Raw genomic sequence first — 20,975 nt, forward strand, 5'->3', positions numbered from 1 at the left:
TGGGAAGCATGAGGCCCGAGAATTGCTTGAACCGGGGAGGTGGAGGTTGCAGCGAGCTGAGACCAGGCAATTGCACTCCAAACTGGGGGACAGAGTGAGGCTCTGCCTCCAAAAAATAAAATAAAAAAATTTTTTTCCTAACTCCTCTGTGTAACAAGCTGTTGTTCCCTATGCTATTAAATATTTTAGGAATTTTTCTAATGCTACAAATATTTAATTTTATCTTTGTGAACAGTAAAGATCTTTTACTTTTTGATTGTTTCAAATGCTTTGAAATCATTCAGTCGATTGTACAAATCATGGACAAATGCTTAGTGCGAAAATTATGTTGGAAGTATATCTATTGGTTTCAAAAATTCAACAGTAAGGATCAGCAGCTGCAACACTACAAAGATGGCACAGCAAGAGCAAAGAAAAATCCCTTTGGTTCCAGAAAATCTCCTGAAATAGAGGAAGGCTTATCAAGTCCTCAAAGCCACTAAGGCAAAGCAGGCACTTTTGGCAAAGAAGGGGCAGTGGAAAGGAAAAGGGCTCAGGTTTAAGCAACTGGAATCGTTCCTACATGATTCCTGGTGGCAGAAACGTGACAAGGTGTGTCTCAGATGACTAGAAATTAAACCTCGTGCCTTGGAATTGCCAGATAAACATTCCTTGGCCTTTGTTGTATGCATCAAAAGGATTGATGGAGTAAGTCTACTGGTGCAGAGAGCCATTGCAAGACTTCTCCTAAAGAAAATTTTTAGTGGTGTCTTTGTAAAAGTCACCCCCCAGAACCTAAAACTGCTGCTTATAGTGGAACCTTATGTGATCTGGGGATTTCCAAATCTGAAGTTTGTCCGGGAACTCGTTCTGAAACGTGGACAAGCCAAGGTCAGTAAGAAGACCACCCCTCTGACAGACAACACAGTGATTGAGAAGCACCAGGGGAAGTTTGGTGTCATTTGCTTGGAAGACCTCAATTCATGAAATTGCCTTCCCAGGGAAGCATTTCCAGGAGATCTCATGGTTCTTGCACCCTTTCCACCTCTCAGTGGCCCATCATGCTACCAGAAATACAGTGGGCTTCCTCAAGGAGATGGGCACAACTGGCTATCGGGGTGAATGCATCAATCAGCTAATCTGCCAGTTGAACTAGACCCAGGTGCCAAACTGCAGTAAATTTTTATCAGTGAAGTGGAAGCATGTGTTTTTGTTTTTTTGAGATTTTTTTTTTTATCAAGTATCTTCAGACTATTTCCTGCTTTATCTTCAAAAACTGGAAAGGAAGGGTTAAAGAAAAGACAGTAGCTTATGTTCATGGCAAGTACCTCTCATCACAGTCCAGTTCCAAGGAAAAATTCCAGCATTTTCTACATTGGCTACCTCCTTGTCAGCTGAAGGAGTCCTGCTTGGTTGCATCTTCTATCCTAGGGTTTAATGTTGGTAAATGAGTAACTCTAGCATTTGTACAAGGCTTCCTAAGACTCCGGGAGCAGTCGACCAAGCCCAGGGACATAATTGAATCTGGAGATTCCTGGGTCCTTATTTTGAAAAAGACTTGAAATACACATAGGAAGAAAGGCCCAAAAATAAATGTTAACTTGTCAAAAAAAAATTTCAACAGTAAGCTTTCTTAGTTTCTCCTAAAAGGTGCATCATATGCAAACACCGTAAAGCTCGATTTTTAATGTCAGCGCTAAGACTGGTGCAACTCAAGATTCATTATCTGAACTGTGGCAGAAATGAAAAGTGATTCATATAGTTTTCCTAAAACTGAAATGCAATGCAAAAGGTAGCTTGCTTAATTCCTTTCACAGGAGAGATTCAGACTACGCGAATTGCTTTAGGCAAAGTACACGCATTGTCAGACTTGGGTGAATCGTACAGGAGCAAAGCCTTACAGATGCTTAACTGAAGAAGGCATTTCAGTACAGCCCATCTACCATTGCCCAGTGGAGGATTAATACATGAAGGAATCCTAGGCATATAGCGAATTTGGTTGATGTTTCAAACAGTGCCCTCATCTTAGTCCCCAGGGAACCCACACAAGAAAGAAAAAGCGACAAGTGCAGAAAAGATTCAGAAACAAAAGTATGCTTTTTGTTTGGGTGGATTTCTACTGGGACGAACAGTAGAAACGCGAAGTATGGGCAAAACTTCGTTTCCCACTTGAGGGGACTTCAGAGAGTCTACACAGGAGAGAATTCAGTCCACAGAAAGAATGTGGGGAGAGCTTCAGCAAGTATTTATGCACTAGAAAACCTCCAAGAGAGGAGTAACAGGGCAGCCTTCATCACACGTGACAGGGAGGAGTGACCAGGAAATGCTGGAGTAAATGCTTCAGTGGCATGACTCAACAAATATTTGGAAAATCCTTTATGAACTCCCATCTTTTGTTACCAATTGTCCATTTGGGTAAAAGAGGCTGCTGGGCGTTCTTCCTCAAACTCACCTGGGAAATTAAACACTGTTCTCAGTAGTTCCAAAAGTTAACAGAAACCCTAGGAGTTTTAGTTTTGACATTTAGTTTGATTCTAAGCCCTCCTGTTCTTCCCCTCCAGTTAAAAGATATCTGAGGTTGGGCATGGTGGATCATGCCTGTAATCCCAGTACTTTGGGAGGCCAACGCAGGAGGATCACTTGAGCTTAGGAGTTCAAGATCAGCCTGGGCAACATAGCAAGACCTCGTCTCTACTAAAAGTAAAAAATAATAACCCAGGCAAGGTGGCACGTGCCTGGAGTCCCAGATACTCAGGAGGCTGAGGTGGGAAGATTGCTTGAGACTAGGAGATCGAGGCTGTGGTGAGCCCCAGCCTGGGCAACAGAGTGAGACCCTTGTCTCAAAAATAAAATATATCTGAGGTTCTCAAGGTGAGCTCAAGTTTCAGTCTGCTTAATGGCAGGGAGAACGCTAGGTCTGGGATGGTCCCAGCACTGAACTTAGACTAGCGCAGGTGAGACGTCAGGAGACTAGACAGGGTCAATGATACAGTTCTCTGAAATAACCTTGAAACCACAGTAAGGCTGCTCCTTGAAGCCACAGTAAGGCTGCTATCTGAACATGCTAAAATAAAGCATCCTTTTTGTTCCCTAGAAATCATCTGCCGGTTTATGGAGGGCATATTTGTGCATTTAGTACTAATTACTGCATTTAGTACTAATGTTTAAGGCTAAACCTAGGATTATGTGTCTCTCATACTTCATTTTTAAAGCAAGCCTCAATAGATTTTAATATCATGGTTTAAGTAATCTGCTCTCATATCATCTGATATCATTTTAGTAATCCAATCTCATCTCAAGCTACAGAAATCCCTTCTTCCACTCCCCACCCCTCAAATTCCAAGGTTGTTACGAGACATCATGTTATGCATAGCAGCTGGGTACTGGCTAAGCTACGACTTTCCCCCTGGAGGATTCTCACTCCACAAGTGGAACTGTCCTGCTCCTGCCTCCCTGCCCAAATTTCTCCCCAGTTGTCTGTCATCCCTTAGTCCAGGAAGACAGCCACCTTACTGTCTACACTGATCTGGGCAAATTTGCTTTTGCCCTGTATCTCATCTGTTTTCTGAGGCACAACTCACTGAAGATACGACAGAGGTAGTTAACAAACCATTCTTTGAAATCTCCTGTACTCATATCAGGAAGGCAATCCCTACCCCTAACCCCCACCATAGCCCATTCATCAATAGAAATGCCCGTTTTGTCCATGAAGCAATGCGCAGGGAGACAAAGAATAAGGGAAGTGTAATAAGGCCAGATAGGGAAGGAGGGTTGCCTTGTCCCCTTGAACTGACCTCCTGTAAGATTTGTTCCAGACAGCAATGTCTTTCTTCCCTATCATCTACAGTCTTGGGAGGTCCTAAGTGGTCCCATTAGTGTTGCATCAGCTCAGTTTAGCATCCATGGGAAGCCAGATCTCTTTTGAGGGCCAAAGGCTAGGTAGAATGAAAATGGAAAGGTTACAGAGCTCCAGCACAACAGTCACTCCCCCAACTGCCCTTTTCCAAGCTCTATTAAGATAGGCCAGGTTGGCCAGGCGCGGTGGCTCACGCCTGTAATCCCACGACTTTGGGAGGCTGAGGCGGGTGGATCACGAGGTCAGGAGACCAAGACCATCCTGGCTAACAAGGTGAAACCCCGTCTTTACTAAAAATACAAAAATTAGCCAGGCGTGGTGGCGGGCACCTGTAGTCCCAGCAACTCGGGAGGCTGAGGCAGGAGAATGGCATGAACCCGGGAGGCGGAGCTTGCAGTGAGCCGAGATTGTGCCATTGCACTCCAGCCTGGGCAACACAGCGAGACTCCGTCTCAAAAAAAAAAAAAGGCCAGGTTATGCTACAGAAACACACAGCACCAATGTCTCAGTGGTTTAACAGAACAAATGTTTATTTCTTGTTCTCACAAAGTCCATAGGTCTGGAGACTCTCAGGAATAGCCGCCCTCCATGCAGGGGCTCAGTGTTCTGGACTGCTTTAATTTCATGGCTCCTCTCTCTGTATGTGGTTCCATGATTAAGGCAGGAAAGGAGAGCACTGGCCTTGTACCAGCAAAAAAAAAAAAAAAAAAGAAAGAAAGAAAGAAACAAAAGCTTCTTCCGCTCACAACTCACTGACCAAAACTATCTCATAACCCCGTCTTAGCGCAAGCAGCAGGAAAGCAAAACCATTCTTTTTACTGTTCACTAGAATACAAGTTCCATGAGGGGATGCAATTTTGTCTCTTGGCCACTCTTATGTCCTCAGAGTACAGGACAGTGCCTGACACATCATAGGCCTTCATTAAATTGAACAGAATGAATGAATGTAGGGCCAGAAAGAAAGCCACACATGATCTGGGAGAAGAAACAGAATCCTGGAGGTCTTAGGTTAAGGTGGTGCTGGGTAAAAGCTATCAGACCAGAGCTCCAGAGCTGGCTGTACTTAAGAAATAATAATTAGTATAGGCTGGGCACAGTGGCTCATGCATGTAATCCCAGCAATTTGGGAGGCCGAGGCAGGTGGATTACCTGAGGTCAGGAGTTCGAGACCAGCCTGCTCAATATGGTGAAACCCCGTCTCTACTAAAAATACAAAAAATTAGCCAGGCGTGGTGGTGGGTGCCTGTAATCCCAGCTACTCTGGAGGCTGAGGCAGGAGAATCGCTTGAATCTGGGAGGCGGACGATGCAATGGGCTGAGATCGCACCACTGAACTCCAGCCTGGGCGACAAGAGTGAAACTCTGTCTAAAAAAAAATGAATAGAATAAGAGGTTTGGAAGAGGTCAGTTATTTAACCCCTTTCCTGATATACCTAAGACCTCTAAAAGGAATGCACCTCAGTCACTGCTGTAGCTAAACAAGCAAGTTGTAAGAAAATCCATAGGCTATAGAGACTTTTTGCAATACATCAAATTTATCACCTGAGGCTGCTGTTAAATGCTGTGCTGGAAACAACAAAGACAGGTAGAGCTTACAGTATAGGACAAAACAACATGGATGTGGATTTGCTCATCCTCACCCAACAGTCAGCACCAGTGCCCAAACCTTTTATCTAGGGAACCGCCTCCTGCTGACTAGATGTCCAGGTCTCCATGCCAAATGAGCCACAGAATCCTGCCTGCAGCACACACACTCCCATACAAATGTAAATCTCTCATTCTTAATAACAAAGAAAAGCCAATTAAAAAGTAAACAAACAAAACTCTGAGAAGTTGATCGTAATTCCCACTAATTTTCTTTCAGGGCTTGGGCAAGTACTAATTTTTATAGCTGCTTTATCCTACTGACATTGCAAGGCAGGGATTAACAAATCTAGTTTCTTTTACTGCAGAAAATTCTTTACATCTAATATATATTCCATGGCTACAAATTCCAACCCGTTTCCCCATGATTACATTAGCGATGTTTTCTATTTTCCAAACATCACCGACGAGAGGCATGAGATAGTGCATTAATAGTTCATCTAGAGATTCCCTAGTGCTGAAGTTAACATGATTTCATCACAGTAAAAAACTGTGATAACAGGATCCAAGAGAAGTTGCCAAAAAGTTCAAGAAGGAACTCAAATGATGTTCAACTTTGCAAACCTTGTCCAATGACAAAAGAAAGAAAATCCAATTTGGTTCTTGGAACACTTTACATTGTAATTCATTTCTGCCTCATGAGACTATTGAAATTGGTAAGCCTGCTACTGTGAAAAGAATGGTATCCAATTAAACATGCATGTTACTGCTTTTTGTTTTGGAAGACCATGCTGCAAATGTTTCTACTGGATGTGTTCAAAAATGGCCGGAGAGATCAATACAAAACCAACAATGTTTACTTCTGTGACCACAGAAGACTACCGAGTGGCTGCAGAGCAAGTCTTGATTATTTTCTGTGAAACCTATGTTTATCCCCCCATTTTCTGATGTAAAGTTTTTCAAGGTTTGTGATTTTTGTTTTACATAAATTTTAGTGTCAAGCTCCATTTGGTAATGTCTTCAGAATGAGGACACTGGACAAGCTTCTCTTCACAGGTGGAGTTTCTGGTGTCTAAGAAGGCTTGACCGCCTGCTGAAATTTCTCCTGCATATGCTACAAGTATATGGCTGCTCACCTGTGTGGGTTCTGCGGTGTTTAATAAGGTGGGAGTTCTGACTGAATTTTTTTCCACATTCATGACATGTGAAGGGCTTTTCTCCTGTATGAGTTCTTTGGTGTGTATGTAGATTTGTATTTTGACTGAAGCTTTTCCCACACCATGAACATTTATATGGTTTTATTCCTTGGTGTGTTGTTAAGTGCTTATTAAGATCTGAACTCCATCTAAACCTCTTATCACACTGTTGACATTTATAGGGTTTCTCCTCAGTGTGAATTCTTTGGTGCTTAATAAGGTCAGAGCTAACTCTGAAGGTTTTCCCACATTCCTGACATTTAAAAGGCTTCTCTCTTGCACAATCTTTCTTGTGACGATCCATAAGTTTGAGCAGCTCTTGTTTCCAGGTTGAAAGTTTCTTTCTTTTCTTCACTGGAAAATCTTGGTGCCATTTTCCCACTCTGTGCATATCAAAATGATTTTCTTTGCCTGCTGTTTTCTGGGGAACTTTTACTTTGGCCTTTTTTGATACGATGCCTGCTGATGCTTGTATTTCTAAGTCAGAAAGAGATACAGGTTGATGCTTTTCAGTGTCGTTTTTGAGCTGTAACCCTGTTGGAAAAAACATAATCACCCATCTGTATCCCAGAACAAGAAAATCACATGAATAAAAAGAAAAATTCAATGATTTAAAAAAAGGAACAAAATCTTAAAATGTTAAGCCCTTGCAAAAGTTCATATCAAGGCACATTTCTCCACTTCCCATGGTATATTTACCTGTAGGAGATTTTCCGGCACTATCCTTAAACTCCGGGGATACTTGAACCCATGGCTCTTCCCCTTGCTCTAGACAGGAGATCACTTTAGGTTTGGGGAGCACAAACAATGCTGTCAAATGGACAAAATGAGGTCAAGGACTGGTAACTTAACAGTGAACTGGTCCACTAACCCCAGACTGTTTCAGGATGACCAAAGACATTTTACAATTTGTTACTGCAAATGGTTAAATGGATAGACTCCAAGATTCAGTATCATGTTTATAATATGCTATGCTTCTAGGTAGCTATGCAAAGCAGAGACTAAGAAATATACCTATGCTGGATCAATGAAAAGGATATAGGGAATGGGAATCCAGTACATGTTCTCCCTCTTTTGCCATCAATACCCTATATCCAACCAAGGGGCAGCCAAGCTCCAGAAGTTGCAGGGAATATAAGCTGGTCTTATTACCTCTTTAGAAGGACTCAGCCCAGATAAGACCAGGTATGGCAGAGCCAATGTGAATGACGCTGACTTATCATAAGCACAAGTGATTACTATTATAATTAGTTACTTTTTATTTAGCCTTTATTCCTTAGCCACAGACCCTCAACTAGGATAGATTTCTACCATTCCTATAGATTACTGGTTCATATGCAGGTAGAAGAAATAGACCAAAATCACTTGGTGAAGTTTCTCTAATTACGGATTGCAAGGTATGAAACTCTGTCACTCATTCATTCAACAGACATGTATAGAGTGGCTATGGTGTGTTAGGCACTGCTCGAGGGCTAGGGATACAGTAGTGAAGAAGATCCCTGATTTCATGGACTTTACATTATAGTAGAGGGGTGGCACAATCAATCAATAAACAAAATAATGTAGGAGTGATAAATGTTTTAAAGAAAATTAAATCATGGTAAAGAGTATTTAAGATTCTGCTCCTGTGAAGCTATTTTAGATAAGGTCCTGTGGGACAGCTCTTTGAGAAAGTAATACTTGAGCAGAAACCTAAAAGTGAGTTTTGCCACATGGCAGAAAAGTATGCAAGGCAAAGGAAAAGTAGAAATGAGCCTGGCGAGTTCAAGTAACAGAAAGATGACCAGTGTGGCTGAAGAGGACTGAGTGCACAAGCGCACCAGTAGCAGGACACATGTGCAAAGAAGTCCATAGGAGCCAGACCATGGAGGGCCCTGAGGCCTTGGTAAGAAGTTTAGATTTTTCTCCAAATATGGTTAAGAAGTAACCACATGCTTCTGAAGCAAGGAAATGCAACAATCTGATTAGGTTTTCAAAACATCAATCAGGGTTCTGAGTAGAAAACAGACTGTGGGAGGACAAGAGCAGAGGCAGGGGGACCTGTTAGAAAGCTACTGACATTGACCTGCTTCAAGATGACACTGGCTTAGATCAGAATGCTGGCAGGGCAAGGGGCTGAAACATGGTTGCCGTCAGGATATGTCAAAGTGGAGCTAAGAAAACTTGCTAATGATTAACAGTGGGGTACGATGGCAAGATCAGGGTAAAAGATGACAGTACTAGGTGTGCATGGTGGCTCACGCCTGTAATCCCAGCACTTTGGGAGCCCAAGGTGGGTGGATCACAAGGTCAGGACATTGAGACCATCCTGGTTAACATGATGAAACCCTGTCTCTACTAAAAAATACAAAAAAATTAGCTGGGCATGGTGGTGGGCACCTGTAGTCCCAGCTACTCGGGAGGCTGAAGCAGGAGAATGGCATGAACCCAGGAGGCGGAGTTTGCACTGAGCTGAGATCGCACCACTGCACTCCACCCTGAGCGACAGAGCGAGGCTCCATCTCAAAAAAAAAACAACAACATAACAGTACTTAGTTTGCCCTGAGCAACTGGAAAATGCTGATGCCCCTTACTGAGATGGGAAAAACATGATGGAGAAGGTTTGGGGAAAGGGAAAGGGAAGGGATCAAGATCTCCATGTAGGATAAGGAATGAGCATGTACATTTGGAAAAAGCTCCCAGGTGATCTGGATACACTACCTACACCCTCCCCTACACTATCTAGTTGAGAATCAACCAGCTCCTGGAACAGTGAGACCCTCTCACAGGGGTTCATTCTCAGTAAACTGAGAACAGATTACTCAACTTCTACACAAAAAGAAGGGAGAATCTTTACTTAGAGAGATGACAGTCTTACAGTTTTCCTGCATTACATCATTGTAGAAGGCCTTCTGAGTGTAATCCAGTAACTCCCATTCTTCCTGAGAAAAATATATGGCCACTTCTTCAAATGTCAACAAGCTCTAAAGAAGAGAATGGAAGGCCGGGCGCGGTGGCTCAAGCCTGTAATCCCAGCACTTTGGGAGGCCGAGGCGGGCGGATCACGAGGTCAGGAGATCGAGACCATCCTGGCTAACACAGTGAAACCCCGTCTCTACTAAAAATACAAAAAATTAGCCGGGTGTGTTGGCAGGCGCCTGTAGTCCCAGCTACTCGGGAGGCTGAGGCAGGAGAATGGTGTGAACCCGGGAGGCGGAGCTTGCAGTGAGCCGAGATCGCGCCACTGCACTCCAGCCTGGGGCACAGAGCAAGACTCCGTCTCAAAAAAAAAAAAAAAAAAAAAGAGAATGGACTTCAGCTCCAAACTTGCCACTGCAGAAGCAGCCTAACTGGGTATGAACTGCATGGTAGGCCAGGTGCTAAAGAAATTAACAGAATATGATTTAAGAAAAATAAAGGTGGTGGGGGGTGGGGGGGCAAAGGCAGAAAAAAGGAGCCAAGGGGTCAGCAAACAGCCTAGGAGGTACCCAGTTCCCTCTGGGCCAAGCCTAATTGTCCAGGGTAGAACCTCTGGGGCTAACACGCCTCAGGGCACATGCTGGGCAGTGTGGGTCTTGGGCAGCAGGGAAAGGCAGATAAGGTCATGCTCAGATAGCCCTACACTGCTGGAAAGCACAGCTCACCTGGGACTGAGGCAAGAGGAGCTCAGGTGCCACTGTCCAGTCTTTGGTGTTTGTCTGCTCAGGAAAGACTAAAATCTGTTGAGCAGGCACAGCTGTGGGTGGAAAAGAGCCAGAGGGCATTTGTCTTGTTTCTATGAACATCCTTAGCTCATTTCTAAAATACACAAGATCCTGATTCTTTCTGGAAAGATAGGACACCTTTTTAAGAGTGGGTATGGTAACCACTTGGTTCTTTGTAAATTAGAACCAAGTGTCTACCAGCCCCTAGATCCAGTTCCCAGATGATTATCCTCAGTTTTCATAAGGAAAGTTAATAAAAAGATATATATATAGGGTTTTTTTCCCCTCACATGATATAAATTTTTCTGAGTTGAGCAAAACTTAGATGTACTCAATTGGAAAATGAAGTACTCAGGAAGCCCAATGTGGCAAATAAAATGAAACAAGAGGGTAAAAATGAACTTGACAAATTCAATTAACAGCAAGGAGACCAGCTAAGTGGCTGCTGAGGACTGAGCAAGGGCTTGAGTAGCAGATGAGGGCAGACAGATGAGCAGACACCAGACTGTAGAGTGTCCTGGAGCCCTGGTAATATCAGACTTTTTTTTTCTGAATGTAAGTGACCACATGCTTTTGAGGAAAGGAAATGTCATGATCTGATTAGGTTTTTAGAAGATCAGTCTAGCTTCTGTATAAAAAACAGATTGTGGAAGGGCACAAGGAGATGCAGGGACACCTGTTAAAAAGTTACTCATGTATGCCTGGTTCAAGATGACACTGGCTTACACCAGAATGCTAACAGTGCAAGAAGCTGAGACATGGTTGCAGTCAGGATACGTCAAAGTAAAGCTAAGAAAACTTGCTAATGAATTAACAGCAGGGTATGATGACAAGATCAGAATAAAGGAGGACTGTTACTTTGTATGCCTTGAGCCACTGGATAATGACTGTGCCCCTTACTGACATAAGACATGGAAGAGGAAGTTTGGTGGAAGAGAGAAGGAAAGGATTAAGAACTCAATGTAGGATAAGCAATCAGCATGTACATTTAAAGGAAAAAGCTCCACAGGTGATCTGGATGCACTACCTACACCCTCCCCTACACCATCTAGTTGAGAATCAACCAGCTCCTGGAACAGTGAGACACCCCTAAATGGGGTTCCTTCTCAGTAAGCCAAGAATAGAGTACTCAACTACATAAAGGGAAGGGAAAATCTTTACCTAGAGAGATGACAGTCTCATAGTTTTCCTGCATTACATCATTGTAGAGGGCCTTCTGAGTGGGATCCAATAACTCCCATTCTTCCTGGGAAAAATACATGGCCACTTCTTCAAATGTCAACAAGCTCTAAAGAAGAGAATGGACTTCAGCTCAGAACCTGCCACTGTACAGAAGCAGCCTAGCCACCTGGCTATGAATTGACCAGGCGATAAAGGAATTAACAGAACATGATTTTTTTTTAAGTGAGAAGGCAGAGAAAAAGGAGCCAAGGCATCAGCCCACAGCCTGGGAGGTACCCAGTAGCCCAGAGAACACCCGGGACTAACACACCTCTGAACCCCTCCTGGACAGTATGGATCACACATAACAGAGAAAGGTAGCCCAAAACAGCTGGAAAGCACAGCTCACCTGGGACTCAGGCAAGACGTGCTCAGGTGTCACTGTCCAGTCTTTGGTGGTTGTTTGCTCAGGAAAGGCTAGAATCTGTTGAGTAGGCACAGCTGTGGGGGGAAAAGAGTCAGAAGAAATCTTTTATCTATAAACATCCTGAGCTCATTCTAAAATACTGATCCTGACTTTTTAAGTACAGATGGGACACCTTTACACGTGTGGTGTGTGTGATGCCTGAAGCAGTCTCTTCATAAATAGCCCCTAGAACTAGTTCCCCAATTAAATGTTTCCTCAGTTTTCATCAGAGAAATAAAAGAGAAATCCCTTTTTCCTCTCATATTTTTCTAAGTTAGGCAAAAATTAAAGGTATCTTAAAATGAAGTACTCAGGGACTCCACTGTATGGTAGATGAAGTTTTTTGTCTTTTATTATGTATTTCCTGGTACACAATTGCTTTCACAATTCTGCCACTAACAGCCCATCTGATCCCAATTCCTTCTGATTTTATGAGGATGAGGTGGCTCCAAGCCTTCCCACTCCATTTCTTTCCTTCCTCTCCACTTATTCTAAGGAACAGAGTTCACGCTATTATTACCAAGAGTTCTGTGGTTTAGATATTTCTGTTCCCTAGGCCAACTCCCACTTTCATCCACAGCTGGCATTTCTACTGCTGCCTGGAAGGACATTATAGTTGCTATCAAGGCTGGTTTTACAAATCCACAGAGCAGGGTATTCAAAAAATGCCCATGACATTTTGGCTGAATAAACTATGATCACAGCTCCCAGGAGAAGGAAATTACCATGAAGCACCTTACCCCTCTCATACACAGGCTCAGTCTCTTTATGAGTATTCCTGCTGAGCTGTTCTTGCAGACCCTGGTATGTATTCCAAAATTCTTCATCTTGGGATACGCCCACTGGTTGGGACTCTGTTGGCTTCAGCCTGAAACTTGAGGCCTCTGCTGTTTCTCCCAAGAGCACTGCCTCCTTTCCCAGCTCATGGACCTAGAAATAATTCCCATCCTCGTTACCACAGAACTTACTTTTGGTTTCTGGGGGTGGAGGCAGAGCAACAGGTGTACAGCCCACATTGTGGGTAGTATAAGACACTAAAAAAAATGACAAAAAAAGGCTTAAAGAGATACTGGGCCACCAATGTTCCACAAATGACTATACACAAGTATGAGAAAACTAGGGTAAAGGGAAACAAACTGTGGTGCCTGCCAGCCCTTCAACACAGCAGCTTCTACTCCTCTGTATACAGTCTAGGTCAGGCCACTGGCAGGGTTGGGCAGGCCACTCAGTTTTTTTGTTTTTTTTTTGAGATGAGTTTTGCTCTTGTTGCCCAGGCTGGAGTGCAAAGGCATAATCTCGGCTCACTGCAACCTCTGCCTCCTGGGTTCAAGCAATTCTCCTGCCTCAGCCTTCCGAGTAGCTGGGATTACAGGAATGCACCATCACGCCCGGCTAATTTTTGCATTTTTAGTAGAGACAGGGTTTCTCCATGTTGGTCAAGCTGGTCTCGAACTCCTAACCTCAGGTGATCTGCCCACCTCAACCTCCCAAAGTGCTGGGATTATAGGTGTGAGCCATTGTGCCCAGCTGGGCAGGCCACTCATTCTAATACTGTCTTGTCAGGCCTTTTCTGTTGACTTCAATCCCACAGTTGTGGTTTTCTATCTTCTAGTTTTCTACAAATTCAATGAATTTAAAAGTTTTCCTGTCAGCCTGATTATCCCTACAGCCAGCGAAGGTTTTCAGAGAATGGGGACAGAATGGAGAAAAAAGGGGAAGGAGTGGCTCCAACCTACCTCCACATGATTCTGACACCAAACATAGGTCCTGCCGTGTATTCTTCCCAGCAGACCCGAGGTCAGCAGATGTGTCGCCACCCACCAAGTTCATACCCTGGCTCCTAACTTGTCAGCAAAGCCAAGGAACAACCATTAAGGGAAGGCAGTAGAGACTTTCATCTACTATAGGGAGGACATTACCCATCAGTGCATTTCTTCTCCTTAGCTATTCTGTTCGGATTTTTCTTTTTTCCAAATCTTTGTTTCCCTTTTTTCTATGTTTTCTTTTCTTTTGCAGTCTTCCCCTAGTTGTTTTTTTTTGAGACAGGGGTCTCACTCTGTCACCCAGGCTGGGGTACAGTGGTGCAATCATGGCTCACTGCAGTCTCATCCTCCCCAGGCTCAGCTGATCCTCCCACCTCAGCCTCCCGAGTAGCTGGGACTACAGGCACACACCACCATGCCCAGCTAACTTTTGTCGTTTTTGTAGAGACGGAGCTTCACCATGTTGCCCAGGCTGGATTTTTCCTAATTTTTGAAAACATTTTTTTTTGACATGGAGTATCGCTCAGTTGCCCTGGCTGGAGTGCAGTGGTGCAATCTCAGCTCACTGCAACCTCTGCCTCCCAAGTTGAAGCCATTCTCCTGCCTCAGCCTTCTGAGTAGCTGGGATTATGAGCACACGCCACCACGCCCAGCTAGTTTATGTATTTTTAGTACAGACAGGGTTTCAGCATGTTGGTCAGGCTGGTTTCGAACTCCTGACCTTGTGATCCGCCCGCCTCAGCCTCCCAAAGTGCTGAGATTACAGATGTGAGCCACCACGCCTGGCCTAAAACTTTTTTTTTTTTTTAAAGAGACAAGTTCCCACTCTGTTGCCCAGGCCAGAATACAATGCTGCAATAGTAACTCACTGCAGCCTCAAACTTCTGGGTCAAGCAATCCTCTCACCTCAACCTCTTGTGAAGCTGGGACTACAGGCATATGCCATCAGCCTGGCTTTTTTTTTTTTTTTTCATAGCAACAACGTCACAGTATGTTCCCCAGTCTGGTCTCAAGCAGTCCTCCCACCGCGACCCCTAAAGTGTTCGAAATATAGGCATGAGCCACCAAACCTGGCCAATTTCTCCTTTTCTTTAAACGTCCTTGTTTTCCTGTGTTCTCCTTGTGGATCTGCCCTTTTTTTTTTTAAGACAGGGTCTCACTCTGTCACCCAAGGGAGTGCAATGGTGCGATCTCAGCTCACTGCAACCTCCACCTCCTGGGCTCAGGTGATTCTCCTGACTCAGCCTCCCAAGTAACTGGGACCACAGGTGTGTGCCACCATGCCTGGCTAATTTTCATGTTTTTTGTAGAGATGGGGTTTCACCGTGTTGCCCAGGCTGAGCTCAGGGAATCTGTCTGCCTTGGCCTCTCAAAATGCTGGGATTACAGGTGTGAGCCACCGCACCCGGCCCCTCTTTTTTTTTTTTTTTTTTTTTGTGAGATGGAATCTTGCTGTGTTGCCCAGGCTGGAGTGCAATGCCGCAATCTCGGCTCACTGCAACCTCCCACGTTCAAATGATTCTCCCTCCTCAGCCTCCAGGATAGCTGGAATTACAGGCACTCGTCATCTGCCCAGCTGGTTTATTTTTGTAGCGAGAGGGTTCCACCATGCTGTCCAGGTTGGTCTTGAACTCCTGACCTCAGGTGATCCACCTGCCTCAGCCTCCCAAAGTGCTGGGATTACAGGTGTGAGCCACTGCATCCAGCCTCCCTGACTCTTTATTACCTTTTATTCTGTTTCTAAGTACTTAAGTCCTGTCTCCTTGGCCAAGCCAGACTAGGCCCATCACCCTCAATTCACCCTGGCTCCAAAGAGGGCAAAAGCAACTCTCCTTCTCTAAGGCCAGGGAAGTATCTGCCACAATCTCTGAAAGCTGTGCACTTCTCTGTGGGCCGTAGTTTCATGTCCCACCTTAACTGTCCTAAAAAAAAACAAACAGTGAGCTAATCCATCTAATTTCTCAACTAACTGCCACCATCTCTACTATATCCACCTGCATCCTATTTCACTGTATATGCCAGGAATCTTTCTTCTCACCCCATTCCATGTTTGACCAGATTCCCTCTGCAAGTGTTCTACCAGAGCCACAGCCTCCTCAATGCTCTGTGGATGGTGCTTCTGCATCTCGGTCTGTGTCTCCCTGGGCAGAATAGTCAGGAACTGCTCCAGCACCAGCAGTTCCAGTATCTGCTCTTTTGAGTGGATCTCTGGTCTCAGCCATATATGACATAATTCTTGAAGTTTGCTGACAGCCTCACGAGGTCCAGCTGCTTCATCATAGGTGAAGTTGCGGAAGCGCCAGCAAGAGCTCTTAGGATCGATACTGTCCATTTGAGATTTTTTACTCTGACCGGAGCTCTCTCTTGCAGGCTCCTTGGTCTCCCACAAAGCCCTGATCTGAGGGTCCAAGTACGCAGCCACTTTCAGATCTACCATCATCATTCTGCTTTAGGAAGTTCTGCTCCTGTGTTAAGACACCCAATTGGTATCACGTTTGACAAATGAGATCCTGTCTGGTCTTGTACAAAAGCAATAAAAGGATCTTCTTCCTAAAAGCGCTGAGGACAAGAAAAAAAAAGTATGTATCAATAAGAAACTGACATGAACCTCATCACTTGCGACTTATGAGAGAAAAAAGAACAGAAAAGGTGTCCTGTCTTCCCTTCAAAATCAACTAGCAGGCCCTTTGTTTTTCTCCTGTTCTATGTGCTGAAGCACAGCACAAAAAACACAAATGTCAGTGGACAACTGTCTTTTTTATAAAAAAGAAAACAATTTAGGAAAGGTTGGTGGGTAAGAAAATTGGCACCCACTGGCTGAAAGGTATTTTGGTATTTTCCAAGGATTTAACTGGTGTGCCTCCTATCCCATCTTCCCCATAAGAAAAGAATAAGAGAAAATAAGATTAGGAAAACATTCTGAGATTCTCTTAAATTTCAACAGATCATCCCAGTCTGTCTCTAGTAAGGGGAATACAACTTTTATGACCCTTCATCCTCTTGTGAAGATGGAAGACTTCATTTTAAAAATATTTTAGGCCAGGTGCAGTGGTTCATGCCTGTATTCCCAGCACTTTTGGAGACCGAGGTGGGAGGATGACTTCAGCCAGGAGTTTCAGACCAGCCTGAGCAACATAGCAAGACCCCGTCTCTACAAAACACAAAATTTAAAAAAAAAAAAAAAATAGCCAGGATGGTAGAGCACACCAGTAGCTCTAATTCAGGAGGCTGAGGTGGGAGAGTTGCTTGAGCCCAGGAATTCAAGGTTGCAGTGAGCCATGACCTCATCACTGCACTCCAGCCTGGTAGTTAGAGCAAGACTTTTTCTCTAATTTAAAAACTAAAAATAAAGGCACCTTAAAAAACAACATTTTAGATTTTCCATTATAGAAATACTGGCAAAAGAGCTGAGACGGTGAGAACAAAATACAGTAGTATTCCTTCTCCAAGGGGGGTAAGTTCCAGTACATTCTGCGAATACCTAAAACCCCCAACAGCATCTAACTGCATTATACTATTTTCTCTATGTATACATAGATATGATAGTTTAATTTATAAATTAGGTACAATAAGAGATTAACAACAAAACACCGTAATAAGACTTATTTAAAACTGGCGGGGCGCCGTGGCTCACGCCTGTAATCCTAGCACTTTGGGAGGCCTGACGTGGGTGGATCACCTGAGATCAAGACTTCAAGACCAGCCTGGCCAACATGGTGAAAACTTCTCTACTGAAAATACAAAAATTAGTGAAGTGTGGTGGTGCACACCTGTAGTCCCAGCTACCCAGGAGGCTGAGGCAGAATTGTTTGAACCTGGGAGGCGGAAGCTGCAGTGAGCTGAGACCGTGCCAGGGCACTCCAGCCAAGGCAGCAAAGCGAGATTCCACCTCAAAAAAAAAAAAAGTTATTTAAAACTTATGAACTGTTTATTTCTGAAGTTTTCCATTTAATATTTTTTGGATGGCAGTTGACAGCGGGTAAGTGAAACCCAGATAAAGTGGGGGGAAAGGGGTACTACAGAAGGTAAAAAAGTAGCCTATTTTCAGACAATGTCTCCCAACTAAGCAACAAGATGCTCATCATTCTTCTTTGCAAGACACATAAAGGGTGCCATGCAGATGATTTATACGAAATTTTTTTTTTTGAGATGGAGTCTCGCCCTGTCACCCAGGCTGGAGTTCAGTGGCGTGATTTCAGCTCACTGCAACTTCCACCTCCCGGGTTCAAGCCATTCTCCTGCCTCAGCCTCCCGACTAGTTGGGATTACAGGAGCGTGCCACCACACCCGGCTAATTTTTGTGTTTTTAGTAGAGACAGGGTTTCACTATCTTGGCCAGGGTGGTCTCGAACTCCTGACCTCGTGATCCACCCATCTTGGCCTCCCAAAATGCTGGGATTACAGGCGTCAGCCACCGCGCCCGGCCTATACGAATTTTTAAGTGTGCTTACTTGAGCTGGAGAAAATTAGTTGATCTGTGTTTACAAAATATCAAGTTGTAAAAAAGGATATTTTATTTACAAAATATCAAGTCGTATTTTCTTTTTGTCGCTGATTTTATGAAATATCAACTCCAATAGGCGTTGGTGACTACGAAAGTGAAACCTTCTGCTGACTTTGTATTTCTCAAACGGTCATTTAGACTTCTAAGGGGGGCTGAGGAGAGCCGTGAGCCTCACTTTTCCTGAAGTGAGCCAGCCGAAGCGGCACCGAAATTCTGCCCAGGATGCCACCGGTATTCAAAGAAGTGGCCAGCTCCTTGCTGCCCACCCCGGTTCCAGAAGCAGAGACACTTCCTATGTTTCTGCATCATCAGAAGCTACTAGCCCTGAGGCTCAACCAACCGCATAACATCGGCCGGACACGGAAATGCCGGCGGAGGCGGGAAAGGGTCTGCGGGCGCTGCTGCAGGCACTGCTGCCCGCCAGCACTCGGATTTGCCACAGCCTGTGTCTGCGACAGGCGTGCCCGTGGGCACTGGGCACGCGGGCAGTGTCCCAGCGACCTTCAGCCGCGCCTCTAGGATATAGCTGCGAAAAGCGGGGAGAGAATGGTTTCTCGAGCCCGACGGTGGCCCCGCCTCAGGCTCCAGCCGCGCGGCCCGGAAGAGCCGCGGCCGCCGCCTACGGAAAATGGCTGCCTCCCTGCGGACGCCGCCGCTCCATCGGCTCCAGGGTCGAAGCTATAGGGGAAGCCGTTTCTTGGTTACCTCGGCCAGCTTGGCTTCCTGGAGGCCGCTGCTCGCTTTCTGAAGCTCAAACGCAAGCCGCCGCCCGGAAGGCAGCCAATCTGAGGAGCGCAACCGCCGGCCAACCGCTGCCCTACCGCTGCCCTGTCCAGGTGCAGAGCCCGAGCGCCGGCCGGAAGTGGAAGTGACGCTTTCCGAGGGCGCGCGCAGGCCCGCCCTCTCGCTAAGGCGTGTGAGCCCGGCCTACTTCCTCGCCAGAGAAACTGTCGCCAGCCCCGGCGGTAGGGAAGGGTTAATGCCACCGAGTCTCCAGACCCGCCGAAGCCTAGAGGGTCTTGCACCGGCTCACCGCGTGGCTGTCGCTGTCTCGTGTCCCCAGTGAGGGAGGCGTCGCACTGTCACGTCTGTTCTGCGTGGCTGTCGGGCGGAGTTTGGTCCCGGGAGCCTCGCCGGGTAAGGGTCCCCGCCCAGCTGCGCGCGCCGCGTCCTCGGGCTTCAGCGGCCGGGCCGGCCGTGCTCGAGCTGTTGCTGGGCTCGTCGCAGCCTCCTCGAGGAAGAGGCGTTTTGTCCGAGTCGGGCCACTCTCTAGGTCAGAAACAACAGCCCTCCGAGGGTTTTGTACCGTTTTCTAGGTCTCGTGACGCATTCCCCACAACTATTTTTTCTTGAGGTAGGTTTGAACCTGTGAAATAGCTTCTTTTTCTGTCTCTGCTTGACAGAGAAACGGAGACCTAAGAAGTGACTTGCTCAGGGTCAGATAGTTCAGCAGTGGCGGCCGCTAATCGGAAATAGCTCTTCTGTTGTGGTATCCTCTGCGTTTTCCACTCCAGTATGCTTCCCTGGAAAATGGGAACCTTGTTTTCATCTTATATCTCATGCAGCGCCTAACATAGTCACCTGGTAAGATAGGCATTCCACACATATTTACTGAATCATAGTTAGAAGAATCTAAGTGTTTTGGGTGTTCGGTGATCTCTGAATTAATCCGTTTTTGTAATGTCAGTCTGTACCAGTTGAGGGATTATTTAATAAGTCCAGTATGAGTGGTTTCCGAATTACCAATTTTTGTAACGTCAGCGTATACCAGTCAAGGGACTATTAAGTCAGCTATGTGTAGCCAATATTACAGAGTTGAGTAAGACGTCTTTTTTTTTTTTTTTTTTTTTTTTGAGACGCAGTGTCGCTCTGTCACCCAGGCTGGAGTGCAGTGGCACAATCTCGGCTCACTGCAAGCTCCGCCTCCCGGGTTCACGCCATTCTCCTGCCTCAGCCTCTCCGAGTAGCTGGGACTACAGGCGCCCGCCACCACGCCCGGCTAATTTTTTTTGTATTTTTAGTAGAGACAGGGTTTCACCGTGGTCTCGATCTCCTGACCTCGTGATCCGCCCGCCTCGGCCTCCCAGAGTGCTGGGATTACAAGCGTGAGCCACCACGCCCGGCCCGAGTAAGACGTCTTTGTCCTTAAGCAATCTCTTGAAAGGACTGAGCAATTTCGTGAATATCAGTAACACAAGGTAAGAATAGGACATAAACTGAATGCTGTGAGAACTCCAAGAAAATCCAAGTTGATTTGGGGTTGGGGGAAATTATAAAAGACCTTGAGGGATTTTGTCCACAGCAGGGAATGGAGACACATTCCAGGCAGAGGGAAGGGTAGGAGTAAAAGCTTTAAAAGCTGGAAACATTAGAGTGTGAGATCTTAGGTACGTTTTTACTGAGTTGGGCTGCATTTAGAGGAAGAGTTTTAAAAGCTACAAAACGAGTTTATGTGGCACTTATACTGGAGTCCTTTGAATGGGAATGAAAAGAGTGCATTTAAGAAAGTAAATCCTGGCCGGGCCCGGTGGCTCACACCTGTAATCCCAGCACTTTGGGAGGCCTAGGCGGGCGGATCATGAGTTAGGAGATCGGGACCATCCTGGCTAACATGGTGAAACCCCGTCTCTACTAAAAAATACAAAAAAAATTAGCCGGGCGTGGTGGTGGGCGCCTGTAGTCCCAGCTACTCGGGAGGCTGAGGCAGGAGAATGGCATGAACCCGGGAGGGGGAGCTTGCAGTGAGCCGAGTTCTGAGTTCACGCCACTGCACTCCAGCCTGG

The 20,975-nt window shown here is 45.5% G+C and overlaps 1 protein-coding gene and 1 pseudogene across 4 annotated transcripts; one reads left to right on the forward strand and one right to left on the reverse strand.

Annotated features, from left to right (window-relative positions):
* Nucleotides 1-375: 375 nt before the first annotated feature.
* On the forward strand, nucleotides 376-1,135 carry LOC100594608 (annotated as a pseudogene).
* Nucleotides 1,136-5,759: 4,624 nt separating this feature from the next.
* Nucleotides 5,760-19,062, reverse strand: ZNF75A (zinc finger protein 75a). 4 transcript variants are annotated; one of them, XM_030797867.1, is made up of 7 exons: nucleotides 18,898-19,062; nucleotides 15,727-16,247; nucleotides 12,666-12,855; nucleotides 11,869-11,960; nucleotides 11,460-11,586; nucleotides 7,315-7,425; nucleotides 5,760-7,149 (listed from the first exon to the last, which is right to left on the reverse strand). In XM_030797867.1, the coding sequence occupies exons 2-7, from the start codon at nucleotides 16,129-16,131 to the stop codon at nucleotides 6,470-6,472; spliced, it is 1,605 nt and encodes a 534-aa protein (XP_030653727.1). In that variant the 5' UTR covers nucleotides 16,132-16,247; nucleotides 18,898-19,062; the 3' UTR covers nucleotides 5,760-6,469. The 4 variants fall into 4 exon arrangements, 3 of the variants coding, with proteins under 3 accessions (XP_030653727.1, XP_030653729.1, XP_030653728.1); XR_004026680.1 differs by lacking the exon at nucleotides 11,460-11,586; XM_030797868.1 differs by lacking the exons at nucleotides 7,315-7,425; nucleotides 11,460-11,586 and having other exon boundaries at nucleotides 7,072-7,149.
* Between the last annotated feature and the right edge of the window lie 1,913 nt (nucleotides 19,063-20,975).

The sequence above is a fragment of the Nomascus leucogenys genome, chromosome 18 (assembly GCF_006542625.1).
Source record: "Nomascus leucogenys isolate Asia chromosome 18, Asia_NLE_v1, whole genome shotgun sequence".
Taxonomy (NCBI): Eukaryota; Metazoa; Chordata; class Mammalia; order Primates; family Hylobatidae; genus Nomascus; species Nomascus leucogenys.